The sequence below is a fragment of the Ctenopharyngodon idella genome, chromosome 8 (assembly GCF_019924925.1).
Source record: "Ctenopharyngodon idella isolate HZGC_01 chromosome 8, HZGC01, whole genome shotgun sequence".
In the NCBI taxonomy this organism is placed as follows: Eukaryota; Metazoa; Chordata; class Actinopteri; order Cypriniformes; family Xenocyprididae; genus Ctenopharyngodon; species Ctenopharyngodon idella.
This window is the reverse complement of record NC_067227.1, coordinates 17,252,645-17,273,399: the sequence shown is the minus strand read 5'-3', so window position 1 is coordinate 17,273,399 and position 20,755 is coordinate 17,252,645. Positions and strand designations below refer to the sequence as shown.

General features: G+C 36.1%; 2 protein-coding genes across 4 annotated transcripts in view; one reads left to right on the top strand and one right to left on the bottom strand.

Moving 5' to 3' along the window:
• Positions 1-8,724, top strand: part of sema3ga (sema domain, immunoglobulin domain (Ig), short basic domain, secreted, (semaphorin) 3Ga) — a 21,104-nt gene extending 12,380 nt beyond the window's left edge. The window contains 17 exon segments of the mRNA XM_051903123.1: positions 458-618; positions 753-815; positions 934-1,053; positions 1,168-1,261; positions 2,741-2,860; positions 2,997-3,142; positions 3,244-3,303; positions 3,305-3,359; positions 3,572-3,641; positions 4,204-4,347; positions 4,566-4,789; positions 4,985-5,073; positions 5,237-5,278; positions 5,412-5,569; positions 5,745-5,812; positions 5,933-6,060; positions 6,648-8,724. Coding sequence (XP_051759083.1) covers positions 458-618; positions 753-815; positions 934-1,053; positions 1,168-1,261; positions 2,741-2,860; positions 2,997-3,142; positions 3,244-3,303; positions 3,305-3,359; positions 3,572-3,641; positions 4,204-4,347; positions 4,566-4,789; positions 4,985-5,073; positions 5,237-5,278; positions 5,412-5,569; positions 5,745-5,812; positions 5,933-6,060; positions 6,648-7,040 — 2,135 coding nt within the window. The 3' untranslated portion in view covers positions 7,041-8,724.
• An 8-nt stretch (positions 8,725-8,732) lies between these two features.
• wasa (WASP actin nucleation promoting factor a) lies at positions 8,733-19,405 on the bottom strand. 3 transcript variants are annotated; one of them, XM_051903124.1, is made up of 11 exons: positions 18,994-19,405; positions 17,332-17,472; positions 17,004-17,090; positions 14,913-15,009; positions 14,733-14,765; positions 14,616-14,651; positions 14,105-14,279; positions 13,832-14,010; positions 12,602-13,530; positions 10,490-10,598; positions 8,733-10,299 (listed from the first exon to the last, which is right to left on the bottom strand). In XM_051903124.1, the coding sequence occupies exons 1-11, from the start codon at positions 19,135-19,137 to the stop codon at positions 10,247-10,249; spliced, it is 1,983 nt and encodes a 660-aa protein (XP_051759084.1). In that variant the 5' UTR covers positions 19,138-19,405; the 3' UTR covers positions 8,733-10,246. The 3 variants fall into 3 exon arrangements, with proteins under 3 accessions (XP_051759084.1, XP_051759086.1, XP_051759085.1); XM_051903126.1 differs by having other exon boundaries at positions 19,040-19,402; XM_051903125.1 differs by having other exon boundaries at positions 19,033-19,401.
• Between the last annotated feature and the right edge of the window lie 1,350 nt (positions 19,406-20,755).

Here is a 20,755-nt window from a genome sequence, read left to right as displayed (position 1 = left end):
GAGAGTTAAGAGCACCCCCTATAGGTGAATCTCTATTTTAGTAGTAAATTTATTGAGCAGTGTTTCTCACCCTTTCTGTCTTATGTATCTTTACTGCCTCATCACTAAGGCTCAAAAACTCATTATTGACTCCAAATGCAGCCAGAAAAGTGTTCCTAAATAAGCATTATCATTAATATGATTAATATTATTATTTAAGTGGCTATTATTACAGTGTGTCACTTAAAAAAAAAAAAAGAGTGATACTTTGTAAAGTATATATAAACTTGCCTTGTTCAACCATTTTCAACTGTGATAATAATAAAAATGTTTCTTGAGTACAAAATCTGTATATTAGAATGAGACTGAATACTGGAGTAATGGCTGCTAAAAATAAATTGCATAAAAAAAGTTCATTTTAAAAGTTATATAAGATTCATCATTTTATTTCCTATGCTTCTCTTTTGTCGTTCATCAGAGCTGATGGATACTCGGACAGCAAGGCCGTTCAGTTTCTCCTTCAACACCAGTGACTACCGGATCTTGCACGTTGACCCAGACCAGGGGCGGTTGTACCTGGGCAGCCGTGAATATCTGGTCTCTCTAGACATGCAAAACATCAACAAAGAGCCTCTCATTGTAAGGGATGATTCAAATGAATCAATTCCATTCACAACAAAATAACATGAAGCAATTATCACCCAAACACTGACCCCAGATCAATTGAAGTGTCAATGAATTCTTCTAATGCTGTGGGTGTTTTATGTCTGTAGATCCACTGGCCGGCTCCAGCTCAGAGAAAGGGAGAGTGTCAGATGACTGGGAAAGGCAGGCATGTGAGTTTACATCAGTTATTTTGATCAAACCATCCTAGTAACTGAATCACTAAATAGAATGTGACACTCCTGATCTGACCAATATCACTTTAACAGTGGTTTGTGTGTGTGTTTTCAGGGAGAGTGTGCTAACTTTGTGCGTCTGATTGAGCCGTGGAACAGGACTCACCTGTACACCTGCGGCACAGGAGCTTATAAACCCATCTGTACTTTCATCAACAGAGGCTGGAGAGCTGAGGTACACACACACACACACACACACATACATATACTGTATATACTCATATATATACACACAACACAACCTTCAGTAACAATAAACCAAATGCTCTCCCTGCTCTGATGTCCAAAGGACTACCTCTTCAGGCTGGTTCCTGGTTATGTGGACTCTGGAAAGGGAAAATGTTCTTACGATCCAAACCAGGAGAATGTTGCAGCCCTGATAAGTAAGAAACGATTAATGAAGATGTCATATAACTTTTACATTTAATTTAATTGATCCTTCACTAAGCACATTAATAGCCAATCCTACTGTAGCAACTGTTGTCGTCTGTCATTTTATCAAACAATCCCCAAAATAGCAGAACATAGCAATTGTAACATATAACAGAATCATACCAAATCATAACATAACACAACATAATCATAACATCATAAGATAATGTAACATGTCATAACAGAACAGAACATAATATATATTGTATTGTATGAACAGAATATAATATATTTATAATCGATATAAAAGAATTATAACATAACAGATTCATAACATCATAACAGACAAAATCAGAACTTGACAGAATCTTAACCTAACAGTGTAAAAAAATCATAACATCAAAACAGAACAGAATCAGAACAAAATCATAACTTAACATTACGGAATCATAACTTAACCGAATCATAACTTAACCGAATCATAACATAACGTAACCAAATCATAACATATCTTAACATAACAAAATCAGAACATAGCATAGTATAAAAGAATCATAACATATATAACATATCATAACATAAAAGAATCATAACAGAGCGTAACAGCACAAAAAATCATAACATATCACATTATAGAATCATAACATATAACAGAATCGTAATATCATAAGGTAACTTATATCAGAACAGAACATAATATAGCATAAAAGACTTATAACCGATTCATAACAGATAAAAATCAGAACTTGACAGAATCGTAACATAACAGTGTAAAAGAATCATAACATCAAAACAGCAGAATCAGAACAAAATCATAACTTAACATAACGGAATCATAACGTAACAGAATCATAACATATCATGGCAAACAAATCATAAAATCAGAACATAGCATAGTATAAAAGAATCATAACTTATATAACATATGATAACATAACCGAATCATAACAGCATCAAAACATACCAGAACAGAATCATAACACGAATCATAACACGATGATAATATTAGTATCCTTACTGATATTTATATTTTACATATGCTTCAAGGTAAATCCTTGCTAATAACTTGGTGCTAATTTGTTTACATATTGATTCAGGTCATAATAGATATACTTGACTGTGATGAGGTTTTGGCTTGGCAGTTTTATGATACTAAATAATTTAACGATTACTGTAAATAAATAAAATGCTTTGCAACATCAATTCGTTCTAGCCCATATATTTTTAAATAATATGAAGGATATAATAATTAAATTATACATATTTTAATTTACCATAAGCATGTTTTACTAAAAGTCATGCTTGTAAATACGGGAGTCTCCAATTTATCCCTGATGTTCTATAAAGCATGAAAGATCAACAGAACTTATCGAAGGGTAAATATCCTGTCTGTGTCGTCACAGAAAAGTTCACCAAACTTCACAAATCATCTAAAACATGTAGCTTTCACTTGTACTCATGAATTCATTTATCACCTTTCCTACATCTAGATGGAAACCTGTATGCTGGAGTGCCGGTGGACTTCATGAGCACTGATCCAGGAATCTTCAGGACCATGGGGAGCCGGCCAGCTGTGAGATCAGAGCAGTATGACTCTAAGTGGCTGAACGGTAAATAGCTCGGCTGTTCATATTTGGATTGGCAGATGTAAATTCAATTAGATTGACAATAAATATTTGCTCAGCTGTTTTAGTTTCCATTAAATATTTGGATGGATGTTACATGCACGCTCTGTTTATTTCCTAGAACCTGTATTTGTTCACATGAAACAGATTCCTGACAGCTCAGAAAAGAACGATGACAAGCTTTATTTCTTCTTCCGTGAGAAGAGTCTGGACTCGGGTGGAGGAGCGAGTCCAAGTGTTTTAGCCAGAGTGGGCCGTGTGTGCCTGGTGAGCAATGTCCTGCTTTACGTAAACCAGAAACAGCAGGTGCACAGGAAGCAGTTCAGAGTTCTGTCAGTTAATTAACAGCTGTATGTGTTTCATCACAGAATGATGAGGGAGGACAGAAGTCTCTTGTGAACAAATGGACGACTTTTCTGAAGGCCAGGACTGGTGTGCTCTGTGATGGGAGATGATGGGGTGGAAACCTTCTTTGATGAACTGAGTGAGTGCTGTTTTCTTTCCAAGTTTATTTACTAGTAGTTTTACAGTTTGTTATGTGTTGCATAGCAGTTTTGAGATTATTGTGCCATCTAGTGGTGTTAAATGTGCCAAGTATTTCAGATATAGCAAATGGCTGTTGTTGTTTTCAGTGATGCATACTTAATATCTGAGTATTGACACATTTTTTTTAAATGCTTTTCTTCTCCATTACAGGGGATGTGTTTATCCAACTTAACCAGGATGAACGAAACCCTGTAGTATATGGCGTCTTCTCAACTTCTGGGTACACACCTGCTTTGTCATTTATCAACACATATCAACACATATTCTATGTCCAAAATCGCATACTGTATAGTAGGTACTACATTTGGTTTGAAACATGACTGGTAAATAAATGTGTGTAGTATGAATGAAATCCGGACGTGCTACATCCACCATGTTGTCATTGTCGTGTGATCTTCAGCATCAGTTGCGTCGCTTCACCTCCATTCACAAATCCGTTCCCGTGGCCTCATGGGATAGTAAAGTATCGATCGCATACGCACTTCAGAATCTCACCTGAAGGAGTAGGTCATCCGGATACTAGTTTATAAATACTATTAATTCAGACATATTGCTCTGCTCACATACTGTTTTGTGCCTACTATATAGTATGGAAGTAGGGATATTCGGACGAAGTAATAATGTAAAATTGTTGTCATTTCTGACTTTATCTTTTTTGTGTGTGTGTGTGTGTGTGTGTGTGTGTTTTAACTTTCCTCAAAATCTGTTTTCTTCCTCTTTGAGTATTGTTTGTTTCTGGATCTGTAATTTTTTTACTCATCTGTCTTGTTTTTGTCTCTTAGCTCTGTGTTTAAAGGCTCAGCCGTGTGTGTCTACTCAATGGCTGACATCCGAAATGTCTTCAATGGCCCTTTCGCCCATAAACACGGACACAACTACCAATGGACTACATACACAGGGAAGATTCCCTATCCACGTCCAGGAACAGGTGAGTTTCAGTCAATTTATCTCTCAAGCATCATGAAAATTCTGTAATTTCACCCAAAATACTTGTCATTTGCATATGCCTTTGTGCTTCTTATCATCCATCTTACAGTATCTATGGTATCTTTTATTACTGTAAGGCTATTTTCTTTGAAAGACAGAAGCAAACCCAGAAGCATGTACATTCATCTGACTGACTCTCCCTCTGTTTTCCGCATTAGTGTCCGGGAGGCACATTCACACCGGGTCTTAAGTCCACAAAAGAGTTCTCAGATGAAGCAGTTAACTTCATACGTGCTCATCCTCTCATGCACCACCCTGTGTATCCCATTCACAAGCGCCCTCTGGTGGTGCGCTCTGGTGTAGACTATCGCTTTACTACTATTGCGGTGGACCAGGTGGATGCTGTGGATGGCCGATATGAGGTTCTCTTTCTGGGAACAGGTGAGACTGGCATCTTCTGATTTTCTGAAATTAGTTAAGTTTCTTGAATATGTTAAACTTGGGATAGTGTAACCTACGTGTTAAAGTCGACATGAGATGAAAATTCACCATGTCAGTTTTAGAAATGTAATGCAAGTTGCAGATTCTGGTAAACATATTGTGTAAACTGTGTATGACTTTTCTGTCACCCCACAGATCGTGGTACGGTTCAAAAAGTTATAGTCCTGCCCAAGGATCCCACCACAATGGAAGAGCTCACTTTAGAGGAAGTGGAAGTTTTTAGGGTAAATTTTTTTTTTTAACATTCTTCAGACATCAGAATTTTAATGTTATATTAAAAATAAATAAATAAATACATTTGCATAATAAAAACATACAATGCAAATAAATAAGTACAATACATAATAAGATGTAAAAATATAATAAAGTATACTTTTCTATTTACAGACACCTGCTCCTGTCAAAACAATGCACCTATCAGCCAAAAGGGTAAGAGTAAAAAATAAAATTTAACAAAAGAAATGAGTTCTAAATATAATAACCTTTAAGGATCTAATTTAAAAAATGTATTACAGAAATCATAAAATTAACAGCGATATGGCTTCTTTTTTTTTTTTTGCAGCAACAGCTGTACGCATCTTCAGAGGCAGGACTTACCCAGATGTCTTTGCACCGCTGTGGAGTGTATGGAAAGGCCTGTTCGGACTGCTGTCTGGCCAGAGACCCCTACTGCGCCTGGGATGGAGAAAACTGCTCCGCCTTTACACAAGCCACCAAAAGGTCAGAGAACCTGAATTCTTTGAAACTGCACTTACTTCACTTCTCTCCTCACAGCTGAATCAAGACGAGAAGGTTCTTATAAGAACTTTATAAGAAGGGGCTGAAATGTGAGTCCCATTTCATAGGACAGTAAAGTGATGTGATACTTATATTATTTTTGTATTATTTTGTTCAGGAGGAGCAGAAGGCAGGATGTTAAACATGGTGACCCTTTGCGTCAGTGCCGGGGCTACAATGCCAAAGGTAACAAAAACACACAGTTCATCTACAAATATCCGCCTGCAGGTTTATAATAAGGTCAGTCTGATGTATTTGTATAATTGGACACAGCATATGACCATAATCTTTTGCTGTGTCTGCTAGTGGAGAGGAGACTGAAGGAGAAAATTCAGTTCGGAGTGGAGGGTAGCAGCACATTTCTGGAGTGCGTGCCGCGCTCTCCTCAGGCCACTATCAAATGGCTCTACCAGAAGGAGGGAAGACGAAAAGTGGTAAGATTGCATGCTTTTACTTTATTTCAAACCACCAGTCACTAATCAGCCAAATAAAACATTAGTATATATATATAGTAACATCTTCATTTTGTTGGTTAATATACACTACTGTTTAAAAGTTTGGGGTCAGTAAGATTTTTTTTGTTTGTTTAAAGAAATTAATACTTTTATCAAGGATGTATTAAATTGATCACAAGTGACAGTAAAGATGTTACAAAAGATTAAAATGTTACAAAAGATTTTTATTTCAAATAAATGCTGTACTACAAAATTTATTTTCCATCCAAAGTTGCGAATTTAACTCATGCACAAAATTGGAATGCCACATCAAAAATCCACAACAAAATCGTCACTTCCTGGGAATTTGGTGCAAAATATCTGTAATATCTGTAAATGCTGTGGAAAAATGTCTTCTCTTGCATCCAGATGTGAGACACTTCTGGGAAGTTTTATTTAATTGGTAAATGTGTTTCCTTCGTAGTTTTTAAATGTTTTAAAAGTCTTACCGACTTCAAACCTTTGAATGGTAGTGTGTAGTCATATATATATTATATATATGTAAATGGCTCTGATTATGTTTACAGCTGAATCGTGACGGGGAGGTTCTTAAGACTCCTCAGGGGGTCCTTCTGAAAGCTCTCACCAAAGCAGATGCAGGCCAGTACCATTGCCTGGCCACAGAAAATAACTTCAAACACACGCTGGCTCGTGTCTCTTTACGGATCCTGGATCGGGACATCGCTGTAGCCCTCACCACCCCCGATGAGGAGGAAGAGGCTTCAAGGAGCCATCACAAAAACCATCAACAGGATGCACCTCCTACCCCAGCGCTCCTGCTGGAGCCTGAAATGCGTCTGATTCAGCAGTACTGCCAGTCCTACTGGGAGCAGCTGACCGCTGGGGGGAACTCTCAGGCTGACCTCCCTAAACGCACAAATCGCAGACACACAGAAGCACTGAAGGCTAGTGGGGAGTGAGGAGGAGAGGAAAAGACTGTTCGTCACCTTGTTCCAAGCAGTTCATGGACTTGTATAGGTTAGTTCATGTGCAGTGGCACCTAAAAGTATTTGGACACATTTGGACACGTTTTACGGTGTTCAAAAGGAATCAATATTAATTTACAACACTTAAAAAGGAAAATGTATTATTTTAACTGTACCTGCATAGGATAATTCATGAACAGTGGCTCCAAAAAGTATTTGAACACTATTGGACAATTAAAAATTATGTAATTTTTACAAAATTCAAAAGTAATCTTTTTTTTTTCTTTTTTTTTTTTGGACACTTAAAAATGAATAAATCTTTGCAGTGTTAAAAAATTAATTAATTCATTCATGAACAGTGGCTCCATATATTTGGTAATATATGGAACAAAATTTCATTTAAAAATTAATTTTTACAGTGTTTAAAATTAAACAAATTAATCGAATTAATTAATTCATGAACAGTGGCTCCAAATATTTGGAAATTACTTTTTAAAATGATTAACATTTATTTTGGACACATGCAAATAAATACATTTTTACATTGTTCAAAATGTAAAATGTGTATTCATTCATTCATTCATTCATTCATTCATAAATGTCCCCAAAAAAGTTCATTTTGACAATGTTCAAAATTAAAAATTAATTAACTGTCTGTTCTTTTGAAATTTGCCACTTGGTTTGATATTTTGTTATCTAATGCAATAGCATTCACCCCCCCAAAATGAAGCGTCTAAATTCTTTTTAGAGTCACTGTATGTAATCCTACATTCATTGTTCATTCATTCACTGATCCAAAGTTAAAGTACCTGACCATTCGTCTGTTGTACTGAGATTGTAGTCAGTGTTGATTTAGGACTGAGCATTTCCACTTGCCACAGTGATGTGACTGCATTTCAGTATTATAAACAGGTGTAAACTTTTACTAACCTCACAAATATGACCTTACAGTCATTACATACTGGCTTTAATTACCTATAAACCATAAAGCACCTTTAAAGAGGATATTACCTCATAAACTTTGAAAACGTTCCACTATCCTGTAGTCAGAAAAACAAAGTTGCCTACAAACTCATTGTTAAATCACTCAATCAGTGGGCCAGTGCAATTTCTAATGTTCCACCTGGATTATGAAATTGTGAAAGTAATATATATGTATGTATGTTTAATATTAATATATGTATGGATTCCAATAACTGGGTTAATAATGGCACCAAACATCTGCAAGAACACTACTTGCCTTCATGTCTGTGTGACTGTGGCTGCTTCTCACTATTTGTAATATATATTTATTTGAAGTTGTATATTTTTTATGGGATGATGCTTGTTGCTAGAGGTGGAGGGCATTTTTGCATGATTGACAATTTGAATATGTTGTTATATTTATTTAAATGCATTCAAAATGACTGACTGTTTAGGAAATAACACTTTTATGCTGTGCATTTAGTTTCATGCTTGGTGTCTGGTTGAGCAATCACCATTCAAGCAAAAACAAACGGTCAAATAAGTTCACTCAGATAATATCTAACACTGGAAATATTTCACAATATTCGTGTCCTTTTTTAGTAGAATGGTAGAATAGTCCCGGTGTAAAATAAAATGTTATGTCTTGCTTTTTGATGTTGATGTCTTAGATGTCTTGTAAGAAAAAATAAAAATAAAGAGCAATAATTCGTGAGCCATAGATTCATTTTTCAATTCACATTTGAGTATATTTACATATGGTAAATACATTCAGTACTGATTAACATTAGATTATAGAAATACACTTTAGCTGATTAACATATTTAGAAAATCTAATAGTACACTTTTAATAACCAGCTGTGTCATTCACAGATAATGCCTACACAACATAAACCTTGCACGTTTACATTTCAGTAAGCTATCAACTTCACATTGACTTGTTCCGGTTTCTTTGACAACCTTTTCATAGCTCTGTTGTATAGAACAAATCAAATACACTCACAGAGACTGAGAACCCCTGAGACTAGAGAAAGATCCTTAGGTATGCATGACATATTGGTACCATATCAGTTTTTTTTTAAAAATATTTGGCAATGCAGATATTGGATATTTAATTGTGCATGCTCTTTTTTTTTTCACATTAGATTACCTTTATCTTTGCTGTCATGAACACTCAGTTAAGTTACATAAAAAAATAAATAAAAAAAAAACACTGTTAAAGGGTTAGTTCAACCAAAAATGAAAATAATGTCATTAATTACTCACCCTCATGACGTTCCACACCCGTAAGACCTTCGTTCATCTTCTGAACACAAATTAAGATATTTTTGATAAAATTCGATGGCTCAGTGAGGCCTGCATTGACAGCAAGTTAATTTACACTTTCAATGCCCATGAAGGTACTAAAGATATATTTAAAACAGTTCATGTGACTACAGTGGTTCAACCTTAATGTTATGAGGTGACAATAATACTTTTTGTGCGCCAAAAAACAAAATAACGACTTTATTCAACAATATCTAGTGATGGGCGTTTTCAAAACACTGCTTCATGAAGCTTCGGAGCTTTACGAATCTTTTGTTTTGAATCAGTGGTTCGGAGCGTGAATCAAACTGCCAAAGTCACGTGAACCATTGAAATTTCGAAACGCTTATGACATAACAAAGCCTCGTTTACTGAAATCATGTGATTTTCACGCTCCAAACCACTGATTTGAAACAAAAGATCCATAAAGCTTCGAAGATTCATGAAACAAACAAAAAAATGCCTCATTGAGCCATCAGATTTTATCAAAAATATCTTAATTTGTGTTCAGAAGATTAACGAAGGTCTTACGGGTGTGGAACTACATTAGGGTGAGTAATTAATGACAGAATTTTTATGTTTGGGTGAACTAACCCTTTAAATGTGATATCAAAGCAAATCTCAAAATGAATATCCATTTTTCACACATTATATTATAATGTTGTGATGCCTAAAATCACTTGTTACATTTCAAACAACTGATTTTAGTCATCAGTGTTGTATTTTTATTTTATTTGGGAATAATAGTGTAGAATTTTAATATCAGCCATTTATTGGTTATCGACCATAACATGAAAATTATTATCACTTGGCCAGAATTTGAATATCAGTGCATCCCTAGCAAAAAAAGCATAGGATAAGTGTTGTTTAACTTCCAAAACATGTAAAGCTACCCGAGTACATGTATTGAAAATATTTCAATTACAACAGTATTAATCCCACTCTTCATCATCGTCCTCTTCATCATCAAATTCATCGTCATCATCTACAAAATATTAAAAAGTAGAAAAGGTTAAAAGTGCATGCGTAAACAACTGAATCCAGCAGTCCAACTTAATGTCTGAACATTATTATTTACACAGTATATTGTGTAAATATTAATATAAAAGTACTACTTTTCCTTTCATAATTACTATATTAAAAAATAAATAAATAAATAAATCTTGAGTGGTTACCAGATGAATGAATGACTTTACTCCTCTTCTGCATCACCATCATGAGAGCTCCAACTATACCCTCTCCTGAATCCAGTGCAGGTGATGGGGGTTCTGAGCTTGTGCTCACCTGGACAAGAGATGTAGCTTTATATAGCTTGTATGGAGTGTTAAGCTTTAAACATATATGCAAACATTATTGGAACCTTATCTGTGCTTAGATCTTGTAAGGAAGTCACCTGCTTTGAGCACCAAATTGACTTTATTGCTTCAGCAAAATAAAATATTTACACTACTGTTCAAAATGTAGAGGTTGGTGTTTATTTTATATATATATATTAAAAAAAACAAAAAACGTTAATTTTGGAGTCACACTTGTGTTGTTCACGGTCAAAAGTGACTGAACACCTGAAACTTCTACTGTTTTTATTTTCAGTAAAATCAATGTAATATATTTTGTTCAATAATATTTTTTCTTGTTATGTTTTTCTTTTTAATATTTACACAATAATTATGCAAACATTCCCATTGAAAATAATAATAAAAAAATCCCTACATTTTTTACAATTATTTTTCAATCAAAGCTTTATTTTATGTTAAAATAGAGACAAGGCCTTTAAGAACCGATTATTGAAGGCAGATTAAAGTCATCTGTTGGGAGTAAATAAAAAATAAAAAAATCTGTAATGCCATGGTGTAACCACTAGATTCTTATATAGCTCTATTTAAAGAGGCCTGTAAATTCCCTATTTTTTTAAGACATAAAAAAACTTTTTAAGACAAAAAAAAAAAGTTTTTATTAGGTTGTGGATTTGGATATATATTTAGACATTCTCAAAGACTACTTTTTGTCAAGGATAAGATATTTTTTGTTTGATTTTAAGTTTTGAAGGGTGACTATTTTTTTTTTAAGACCATTTAGCTTTTTCGAATCAAGTCTACAGTTTTTTTATTCCATTCCGCTGAAGTAGTGATTTTTAAAAATGTAAACCTTTTTTTCAGGCTAAAATGACTGAACACCAGAGGGTTAAAAACATTAATATTGTGAAAAATATAATTTTAATATATTTTAAAATATTATTTTATTATATTTTTTAATACTGTGATGGCAAAGCCCAATTTTCAGCATCATTACTCCAGTCTTCAGTGTCACATGATTCCTTCAGAAATCATTCTAATATGCTGCTTTGGTGTTTAAGTAACATTACTTATTATTAAAGGGTTAGTTCACCCAAAAATGAAAATTCTGTCATTAATTACTCACCCTCATGTCGTTCCAAACCCATAAGACCTTCGTTCCTCTTCTGAACACAAATTAAGATATTTTTAATAAAATCCGATGGCTCAGTAAGGCCTGCATCGCCAGCAATAACACTTCCTTTTTCAATGCCCAGATAGCTACTAAAAAGCTTAACAAATCTTTTGTTTTGAATCAGTGGTTCGGAGTGCATATCAAACTGCCAAAGTCACGTGAACTATTGAAGTTTCAAAACACTTATGACGTAACAAAGCCTTGTTTACTGAAATCGTGGGATTTTGGCGCTCTGAACCACTGATTCAAAACAAAAGATTCGTAAAGCTTCGAAGCTTCATGAAGCAGTGTTTTGAAATCGCCCATCACTAGATATTGTTGAATAAAGTTGCTATTTTGTTATTTTTGGTGCACAAAAAGTATTCTCGTCGTTTTATAATATTAAGGTTGAACCACTGTAGTCACATGAACTGTTTTAAATACGTCTTTAGTAGCTTTCTGGGCATTGAAAAAGGGAGTGTCATTGCTGGCAATGCAGGCCTCACTGAGCCATCGGATTTCAACAAAAATATCTTAATTTGTGTTCCAAAGATGAACGAAGGTCTTATGGGTTTGGAACAACATGAGGGTGAGTAATTAATGACAGAATTTTCAATTTTGGTTGAACTAACCCTTTAATGTTGAAAACATTATTTTTGTGGAAACTGTGATAGATTGTTTTTCAGGATTATTTGATGAATATAAAGTTTAAAAGACAGCATTTATTTGAAATATATATATATTTTAGTAACATTATTTGTCTTTACTATCACTTTTGTTTAATTTAATGTGTCCTTGCTGAATAGAAGTAATAATTTCTTACAAAAAGTATAGACACTCACCTTTTTGAGCTTCATTCCTGATTGTATCTGGGCTAGTAATGCTCCTCTACCTACTTCCCCACTGCTGGATGCTGGAGGTGGTGGACCAGTTGGAGATGAGGAGTCGCTTCCAAAACTCACTGGAGGAGGAGCAGCAGGAGGTGGAGGAGGAGGTGGCGGAGGTGGACCACCTGCACTGGGTTTGGCTGAGACTGGAGGGGGTGGAGGGGCAAAGCCTGAAGAATTGCTTTGGGGAGGAAAGCTGGATGTAAAGTTACGAGGTGGAGGCACAGAATTAGCAAAGTCTTCAGGTGGAGGTGGAGGAAATGATTCACAAGGTGGTGGAGGGAAAAAATCAGATGGGGGAGGAGGTAACTGCATTTCAGATTGCGGTGGAGGTGGCATATATCCTCTATTGTCTCTTGGAGGTGGGGGTAAGGGTGCACTCCTCACTCCTGGAGGTAGTGGTGGGGGAGCTGCCTCAGTAGGTTGGGGCGGCAGGAAGCTACCTCGCCTTTCGGACATTTGTGGTCCAGGTCTCTTTCCTGGAACGGGTGCTAAAGACTCCCTACGTTCTCCTGGGAGTGGTGGCGGGGGCACGCCTCCACTTCGACCTCCAGGTGGAGGCGGTAAGGGTGCGCTGCGGACTCCTGGAGGTTGAGGCAAGGGCCCAGTACGCCCACCGGGAACAGGTGGCAGGGGCCCTAATGATGCAGATCGGGCAGGCGAAGGACCACCGCGGCCCTCAAGTGTTTGTGGTGATCCAACTGCTCTTGGAGGTGTGGGTGGAAGGGAACCTCGATGGGATGATGGAGCAGAGGATTGACCGGGGACAGGTGGTAGAGGCCCCATTCGACCTTGAGGTAGCGGCGGTGGAGCTGAGGAGAACCCGGATGGCATTTGAGGAAGAGAACCCCGATGTCCACTAGGAACAGGAGGGCGAGTAGACTCTAAACAAACAAATATTTAAAAATATGCTTAGAAAAGAGGTGCCCAATCATGTTCCTGGAGATATACCTTCCTGCATAGTTCAGTGCAAACCCTTCTCCAACAAACCTGTCTGTAATTATTACATTTCTGAAGATCTTAATTATCTGATTCAGATTCATTTGATTAGGGTTGGAGCTGAACTTTGCAGGAAGGTAGATCTCCAGGAACAGGACTGGGCACCCCTGGCTTAGATGCGTAACATGAAACAAATCTAACATTTTAACTTGGTTGGTGAGCTGTTTGCATATCTAGATGACTTACCTTGCTCGTTCACAGCCTTTTTAACAGCCTCCATTCCACCTGAACGCTCAATGACATCATAGATGAGTTGAGAGGTTTCCGAATCATTCATATCTGCTTCACTGATCCCAGCACACGACAGAAGTTTCTTCAGGTCTGGGTCCAAATCGTTGGAACCCATGCCTAGGTGACTGACATGCCTAAAGTCATAACAGAACAAAACATAAGCGTACCAAAAAAGAACTCTACAGAAGCCATTTATCGTGGTTAAAGCGAGTCTACTTATTCACTCACGTGAATCCACTGGGTGCTCCAATATCACCCTTCAACAGTTTGGATGTTTTTTTCTTATTTTTCTTCTCTTTTTCTTTCTTTTCTTTCTTTGATTTGGAAGGGGTAATTTGGTTCTGGATCTGGACATTACTTGGTACCATTGGAGGCATGGCAGGAGAGGTAGGAGTACCAGAGCCTGTGATTCAAGATGCCATTAAATTGTGTACATTTCATGCAGTTTTACATCACTAAAAAGTAAAATTTAAGTTTATACTGTTTTCAGAACACGTTCAATGCCTCTGGTTAACTTGTGATGCAGAGAAAACACAGGAATGTTTGGTGAAAAAATCATTCTGTTTATATATATATATATATATACACACACACAAAGTGCCTTGTTTTCTAATAGAAAGCTAAAAATGTACAAATAAACAAAAGGCTTATTAAAAAGTACAACATTCCAAATACAACCAATTAATTTTAGCATCCCAATGGACAAGAAACATTTTAATGTAAAAAAAAAATCACTTACCATTTGGTCGAGGAAGCAGTGGCAAAGCTCCACGATCTAAGAATATAAAATCATTTTTATTTTATTTAAAAGAAATAAAATAATATTGTAATTGTGAGAAATCACGGTGATTCCTACCTCTAGATTCTGATCCTTTTCTCTGCTTTTTCTCTGTATGTTATGAGAGGAAAACATTAAAATCATGTTTCAATTAGATTGTTTTTATAATCCAGTTTGTTTATGTTGAATTGGTAGAAAATATTTGAAAAGAAATATTGTACGTTGTATTGTAAGAATGTATAGCTATATTTTTAATACCAAAGCGATTATTTCTCTGGCTGATCTTGTCCTCCACTACAGCAAAGAAATTTTCAGCCTCTGTTACATCTGCAAAGTTTAACCCCACTTGACAGTCCTGAGGAGAGATGCAACGTTTATATTTGAAATATCAAAGTCCATGCCACAAATGAAATGTTAAGGAGTAATTCAGTTAAGTTAATAAAGTGAAATTACACTACTAGAACTGTAGCTTACATTAAGGGTTAGTTCACACAAAAATGACATTTCTGTCATTAATTACTCACCCTCATGTTGTTCCACACCCGTAAGACCTTCGTTCATCTTCAGAACACAAATTAAGATATTTTTGATAAAATCCGAGAGGTATATGACTCATCCATAGACACCAATATAATCACCACTTTCAAGGTCCAGAAAGGTACTAAAAACATTGTTAAAACTGTCGACGTGACTGCAGTGGTTCCACCTTAATTCTATGAAGAGATGAGAATACTTTTTGTGTGCAAAAACAAAACAAAAATAATGACTTTATTCAACAATCTCTTCTCTTCCCTGTCATTATCCTTGCGCAGGTGATGCGGTAAGTGCAGTGAAGGCTTCTGTGTTTACGTCCGAATGCCGGCTCAGTATTGGCCAAAGCTGATCATGTGACCAGCACGACACATGCGTGTGATGCTGACGCAGGAGCCAGCCGTTAATGAGCCAGCGCTAGACATAAACAACGTATGAGAATAACAAAGAAAAGAAGATATTGTTGAATAAAGTTATTTTTGTTTTGTTTTTGCGCACAAAAAGTATTCTCGTTGTTTCATCGTTGTGGAACCATTGCATTGATTTTAACAATGTCTTTAGTACCTTTCTGGACCTTGAAAGTGTTATATTGGTGTCTATGGATGAGTCATATACCTCTCGGATTTAATCAAAAATATCTTAATTTGTGTTCCGAAGATGAACGAAGGTCTTACGGGTGTGAATTTTCATTTTTGGGTGAACTAACCCTTTAAGGCTGATTATGATTGTTGTTAGCATTATGCTAACTCATTATTAGCATTGAGCTAGCGAACTTTTGAAAAGTAGCCCTGGCAACTTGGCAACTTCATCAAAATAAAAAAGAAAAAAAAATTAATTATCTAAATAATAATCATGTTCACATCCTCATAAACCACCATGCTTTGAACAGATACACATCATAAAAGTTGGCATGAAAAGGAAGTTGCGGTAGTCTTTTATTCTGTATTGTGACATATATTCAAATGAAATGGTTTCTCAAACAAGCTGTGCTGTGATCCTATGTGAATGACATGTTTTCTTCGTAAACATACCATCAGAGAAGAGATGTCATTGCAAGAGGGAGAGGAGGTTATTTTGATTAAAGATCATGAGCGCACATTATTTTTATAAAATAATAATGTGCACAGATAAATCGTTTATAATAAATATTGCAATATTCCATAAAAAAAATAAGAATTGTCTTTAAAGATCAAGTGCAAGGGATTATGGGTATTCCTCCCAGCTACAATGCTTCTCAACTGGGCACGCTCAGTAGCAGATGCAACGATATGGTTTAAAGTACTGTTTAGATGCCCATTCCTACACCAATCCTATGCAAATGGCTTCCACAGGGGCATTCCATCATTGATCAAATTGAACATGCTCAACAGTTTATCAGTTCTACCTTCACCAACAAACAACACTGTAAGTTCTCGCTATTTCAACTTTTAAGATGCTCATACTAAATGACCTAAAACATGACTGTATTTTTATATTCTCCATTAGATAGTTCAGTCAAATTTTAAAACAGAGACAAAATGGAAGTATTTTTTTTATAGTGGTAAATTACCCAACCAGCCCAACTGCATAGATTCACATGTAAATACTGTGTGCAACTTCGCCTGCCTGAATGCATCGGCAGACAGTGTTGATGTAGACAGTACTATGAGGAAGTGTTGGTAACATGCTAAATTAACTTTACAGGAAAGAGAAATAAAAACTTCCTCAACACACACACACACAAAAATACTATTGTTATTTGGTACTGTGAATACAAGCAAATGACATAACGCACAAGGTTGCCATGAACTTCTGTAAATACAACAGGTAAATACTTACATCTCCAGGGAAAGTGTGAAAAAAAGGCTTGACTTTTTGGTACATCAACTGGTTATAGATTTCCTGTTCCCACACCAGCTTCCCTGCCTAAAGGGAAGAAACAGGTCTGAGATCATCTCAGTTTTCTCCCAGACAAACACAGGTCAAAAAAATTGCAGAATTACCCAAGCGGAAAACATTGTTTTTTAAACAGTTTGTTGAGATTTTAATTCACATGTGCACATGCAAAATGTGATAATGATTATTATAATGACCTATAAAATCTAAAATGTAAGACTTATGCTGTTTATACCATGTTTGCCAATAAGAGAGAAATAGTCTCAAAAACCTTGATGTCATAGAGACGAATGAAAAAGGAGCGCAGAAGACTGTCCTTGACGAAACAAACTACTCCAGATTGCTGAGGCGTCCAGCGGTTCGGCTCACTCGGAACAGCCATAAGCAACTGCACAACCGCTGAGGACAGAGACTGCAGACAAACCAGAAAAAAGGGCTGTAATTGGCATCACACATTCACAAAAGCCTGTTATACATGAATTACATTAACTAATGAACATACTGAGGTGGCAGATTATACAGTAGCTGTTTACTAGTTTATTACTCTGTGACAGGAAATGTCTTTAAGCAACTTCCCCTGTCATACCCCCTCTCAGTGATCACAGTTCAAGCTGCAGTGAGGGCTAATTTCACACCTTCTCTTCCTTTAATCACAAAAGCTTTCACTGTGCAGTCAAGCAGCACTAAATACCCACAAAATGGCAGTTCCTGCATTGTCGGGTCTACAGAGGTCTGTTAGAGGAAGGCTACAGTCTTTTGATGAGCATGTATAACTTAACGCAATAAAGCAATACATCAGTGCATTTGTGTATGCATATAAAACGTTGCATTAGATAAATGTGGGTGTTATTATGAAGTATATAGTCAGCAGCACAACAGGCTATCCTGAATGTGTCATAATGGAATAATCAGAGGAAGTAGAAAAAAAACAACCCAATGCAGAAGTGAGAAACACTTTTGGATTTACGGGTTTACCTACAGCTTTCTTTGATGTACAGTTACATGTGGTTGCCATTTTTATAAATGAATAACTAAAAATATCTTTAAAATTTACCCAAAAAAAGGGTGGTGAATTTACAGTAAAAATGTAAAGAAATTTAAATATTTAAAGAAAATACAATCATTTGTTATGCGTCACAAAGTGAGAACTAATATTTTGTACTTTCAAAACCAGCTTTAACAGTATGTCACTGTTACAGTACATACATTATCTGAATAGTACAAATTTTTACACTTTTTTACACTGTTTTACATTTAATGTGCTCTTTTTCATTTTTTGTTAAATCTACACATTTTCAGTGTATATTGGAAGGTAACTTTTTTTTAGCATTTTACGATTTTCAAATAAAAATTACATACATTTTTGAACTTTGAAAGTCACACCATTAAGTTACAAGAGACGCTTCATTAAATTAAGTTACAAAATGTATGAATTTTCTTTCTTTCTTTTTTTTTTGGCCATCCACACATGGTCAAAGTGATAGTGAAAATGTTTTACTTCATATTTCAGATAAATGAGGGGGAAAACACTGAAAAAAAGACAGTTCAATCAACTTCTCTAGAAAAGAGAAGTAAAAAATGATGGTCAATATTCCTTGTCTACAGATATCACTATATCTCAATGCATACATTTTCACAATTAAAAACAAGACAGTATTTAAACATGATATTTTTGTATGGCCAAATATATATATTTGTAAAAAATTATATTACATAAAATTTTTAAATCCATCTTGCAATTCAGAAAACGAGCTACCGTAGTGATAATCATAAATATGAACACACTAGTCATGCCTGAAGAGTATGTTTTTTTTAAATGCTTTTAAAGCATCCAATCAAATTTTGGTCCACAGTTCGAACAGATGTGACTCAATTTCATCAAGAAAAACACTTGTGCTGTTATCTACCTTCCCTCTACAAAGTGTAAATTTACCTTAAGTCTGGTATCTGTTCTCAAGGCCCCTGAACTTACCACACACCTCCTGCCCAGCAGATCCTCCAGCCTCTCATTCTCCTGTGGACTGAGCAGAGAGCTGCCCGCACTCTCCTGACCTTTCCCCTTCGCTGCTCGTCTCATGGCCTCATATGCTCACGGAACAAACCGTTAAAAAGTTACAGTCGAAGCGAGAGAGAAAAAGAAAGAGACCCCGAGAGAGAGAACGAGAGATCTCCTCTGCACTACCGGTGACTAGGCTGAACAGCAAGCATCGAGTTTCTCTTCCTAGTTCTTACTCTCAACATCAGCAGACAAAAGCTTTTCACAGGAAATGGACAACCACACTTTTTTTCTTTTCTATTTTCATTCTCTCGCCTGGTTGTGAGCTTGACACACTGCTGTATGTTCATGTTGCTTTCCGATTAGAGCGGAAGTCCCCTTAGTGTCACAGCAGTCAGATCATCAGAACAGCCATTATTGTCTACAGTGTACAACTACTCCAAGATAACCTTCTGTTGGTTGGTTCCCATGTCGCTAATATCTGTCTAAATATTACAAATGATGAAGGACAGAAAACAAACAAAACAAAAGTGCTGAGGAATTAATAACTGTGGTAAAAAAGAAGAAATGAAATTAAAAAAAGTGAAATGACAACTTAACATTATATGGCAAAGAGATGCAAGACATTTTTTCAACTTTTGACCAAAGTTCCTCACACAACCAAACTGTTTAGCTGTTTTATTTGCACTGTTAAAAGAGTTAGTTGGGGCAACAGTTGAGAAAAAATCAAAGCAACAGATTGCACTGAGATTTTGCATTCTGGAACGTTTTCCGTAATTTAGCTCAAATGGATTTGTTTGTTCAGCAAATGCTAAATGTCTCCTTCAGCAAACACACTTGTCACAGCAAATACAGATCTTGTGTTTAGATTTTTTTTTCAATTAGAAATGCTTTAATAAGCACACATTATTAGGGCCCGAGCACCGATGGTGTGAGGACCCTATTGTAATTGCTTGGTCAATTATTCTTCTTCTCTGCAATGAATCGCATTTTTGAGGGCCTAAACATGCTCGAAAACTCGTGAAACTTTGCACACGCGTCAGAAGTGGTGAATGGGTCTGATATGGGTTTCAGAATTAGGTGTGGCAAAATGGCTCAATAGCGCCACCTACAAAATTTCAATTAAGCGCCCTTTGCGCTACGTTTCACGTACAGGTATGAAATTCGGTAGACTTATCTAACAGCCCAATACCTACAAAGTCGCTGGGTGCAAAATCTGAAAACCCAACAGGAAGTGTAATATTTAGAATTTTTTTCTGCAAAATTTTGGCAGTTTTTGCCTTTTCCGGACGTTGTACTTTACCGAACTCCTCCTAGAGCTTTAATCAGATCAACATCATATTTGTTCTGTCTGATCTAAAGACCTTTGCAACGTTAAATTGTGAAGATCTTGAGTTTTCGCTGAAGGGCGTGTCCGTGGTGGCCTGACAAAATTTGATGTTTCACCATGTAACTCTGGCATACAATGTCCGATCTGCCCAAAACTTCACATGTTTTATTAGAGTCCTGGCCTGAAGACATCTACATGCCAGTATTCAGTTACAGTTATAGTGCCAACTGTGGGCAACAGGAAATGACATGTTTTACACTGTGATTAACTTCCAGGAACACATTTAAATATGCCAAACATGTTAGAGACATGTTAAATCATGCAACACATTTGGCTAAGTGCTAACGTATGCGATTAACGTAACTCAAG

What these genes read in the sequence shown, in the direction of transcription:
- wasa (XM_051903124.1), bottom strand. Translation starts at nt 19,137, where the DNA reads ATGAGACGAGCAGCGAAGGGGAAAGGTCAGGAGAGTGCGGGCAGCTCT. An exon ending in AAAAGGATCAGAATCTAGAG is followed by an intron (nt 14,652 to 14,732) that starts GTAGGAATCACC and finishes TTATATTCTTAG; the next exon opens with ATCGTGGAGCTTTGCCACTG. An exon ending in CAGGAATGAAGCTCAAAAAG is followed by an intron (nt 10,599 to 12,601) that starts GTGAGTGTCTAT and finishes TCTCTTGTCCAG; the next exon opens with GTGAGCACAAGCTCAGAACC.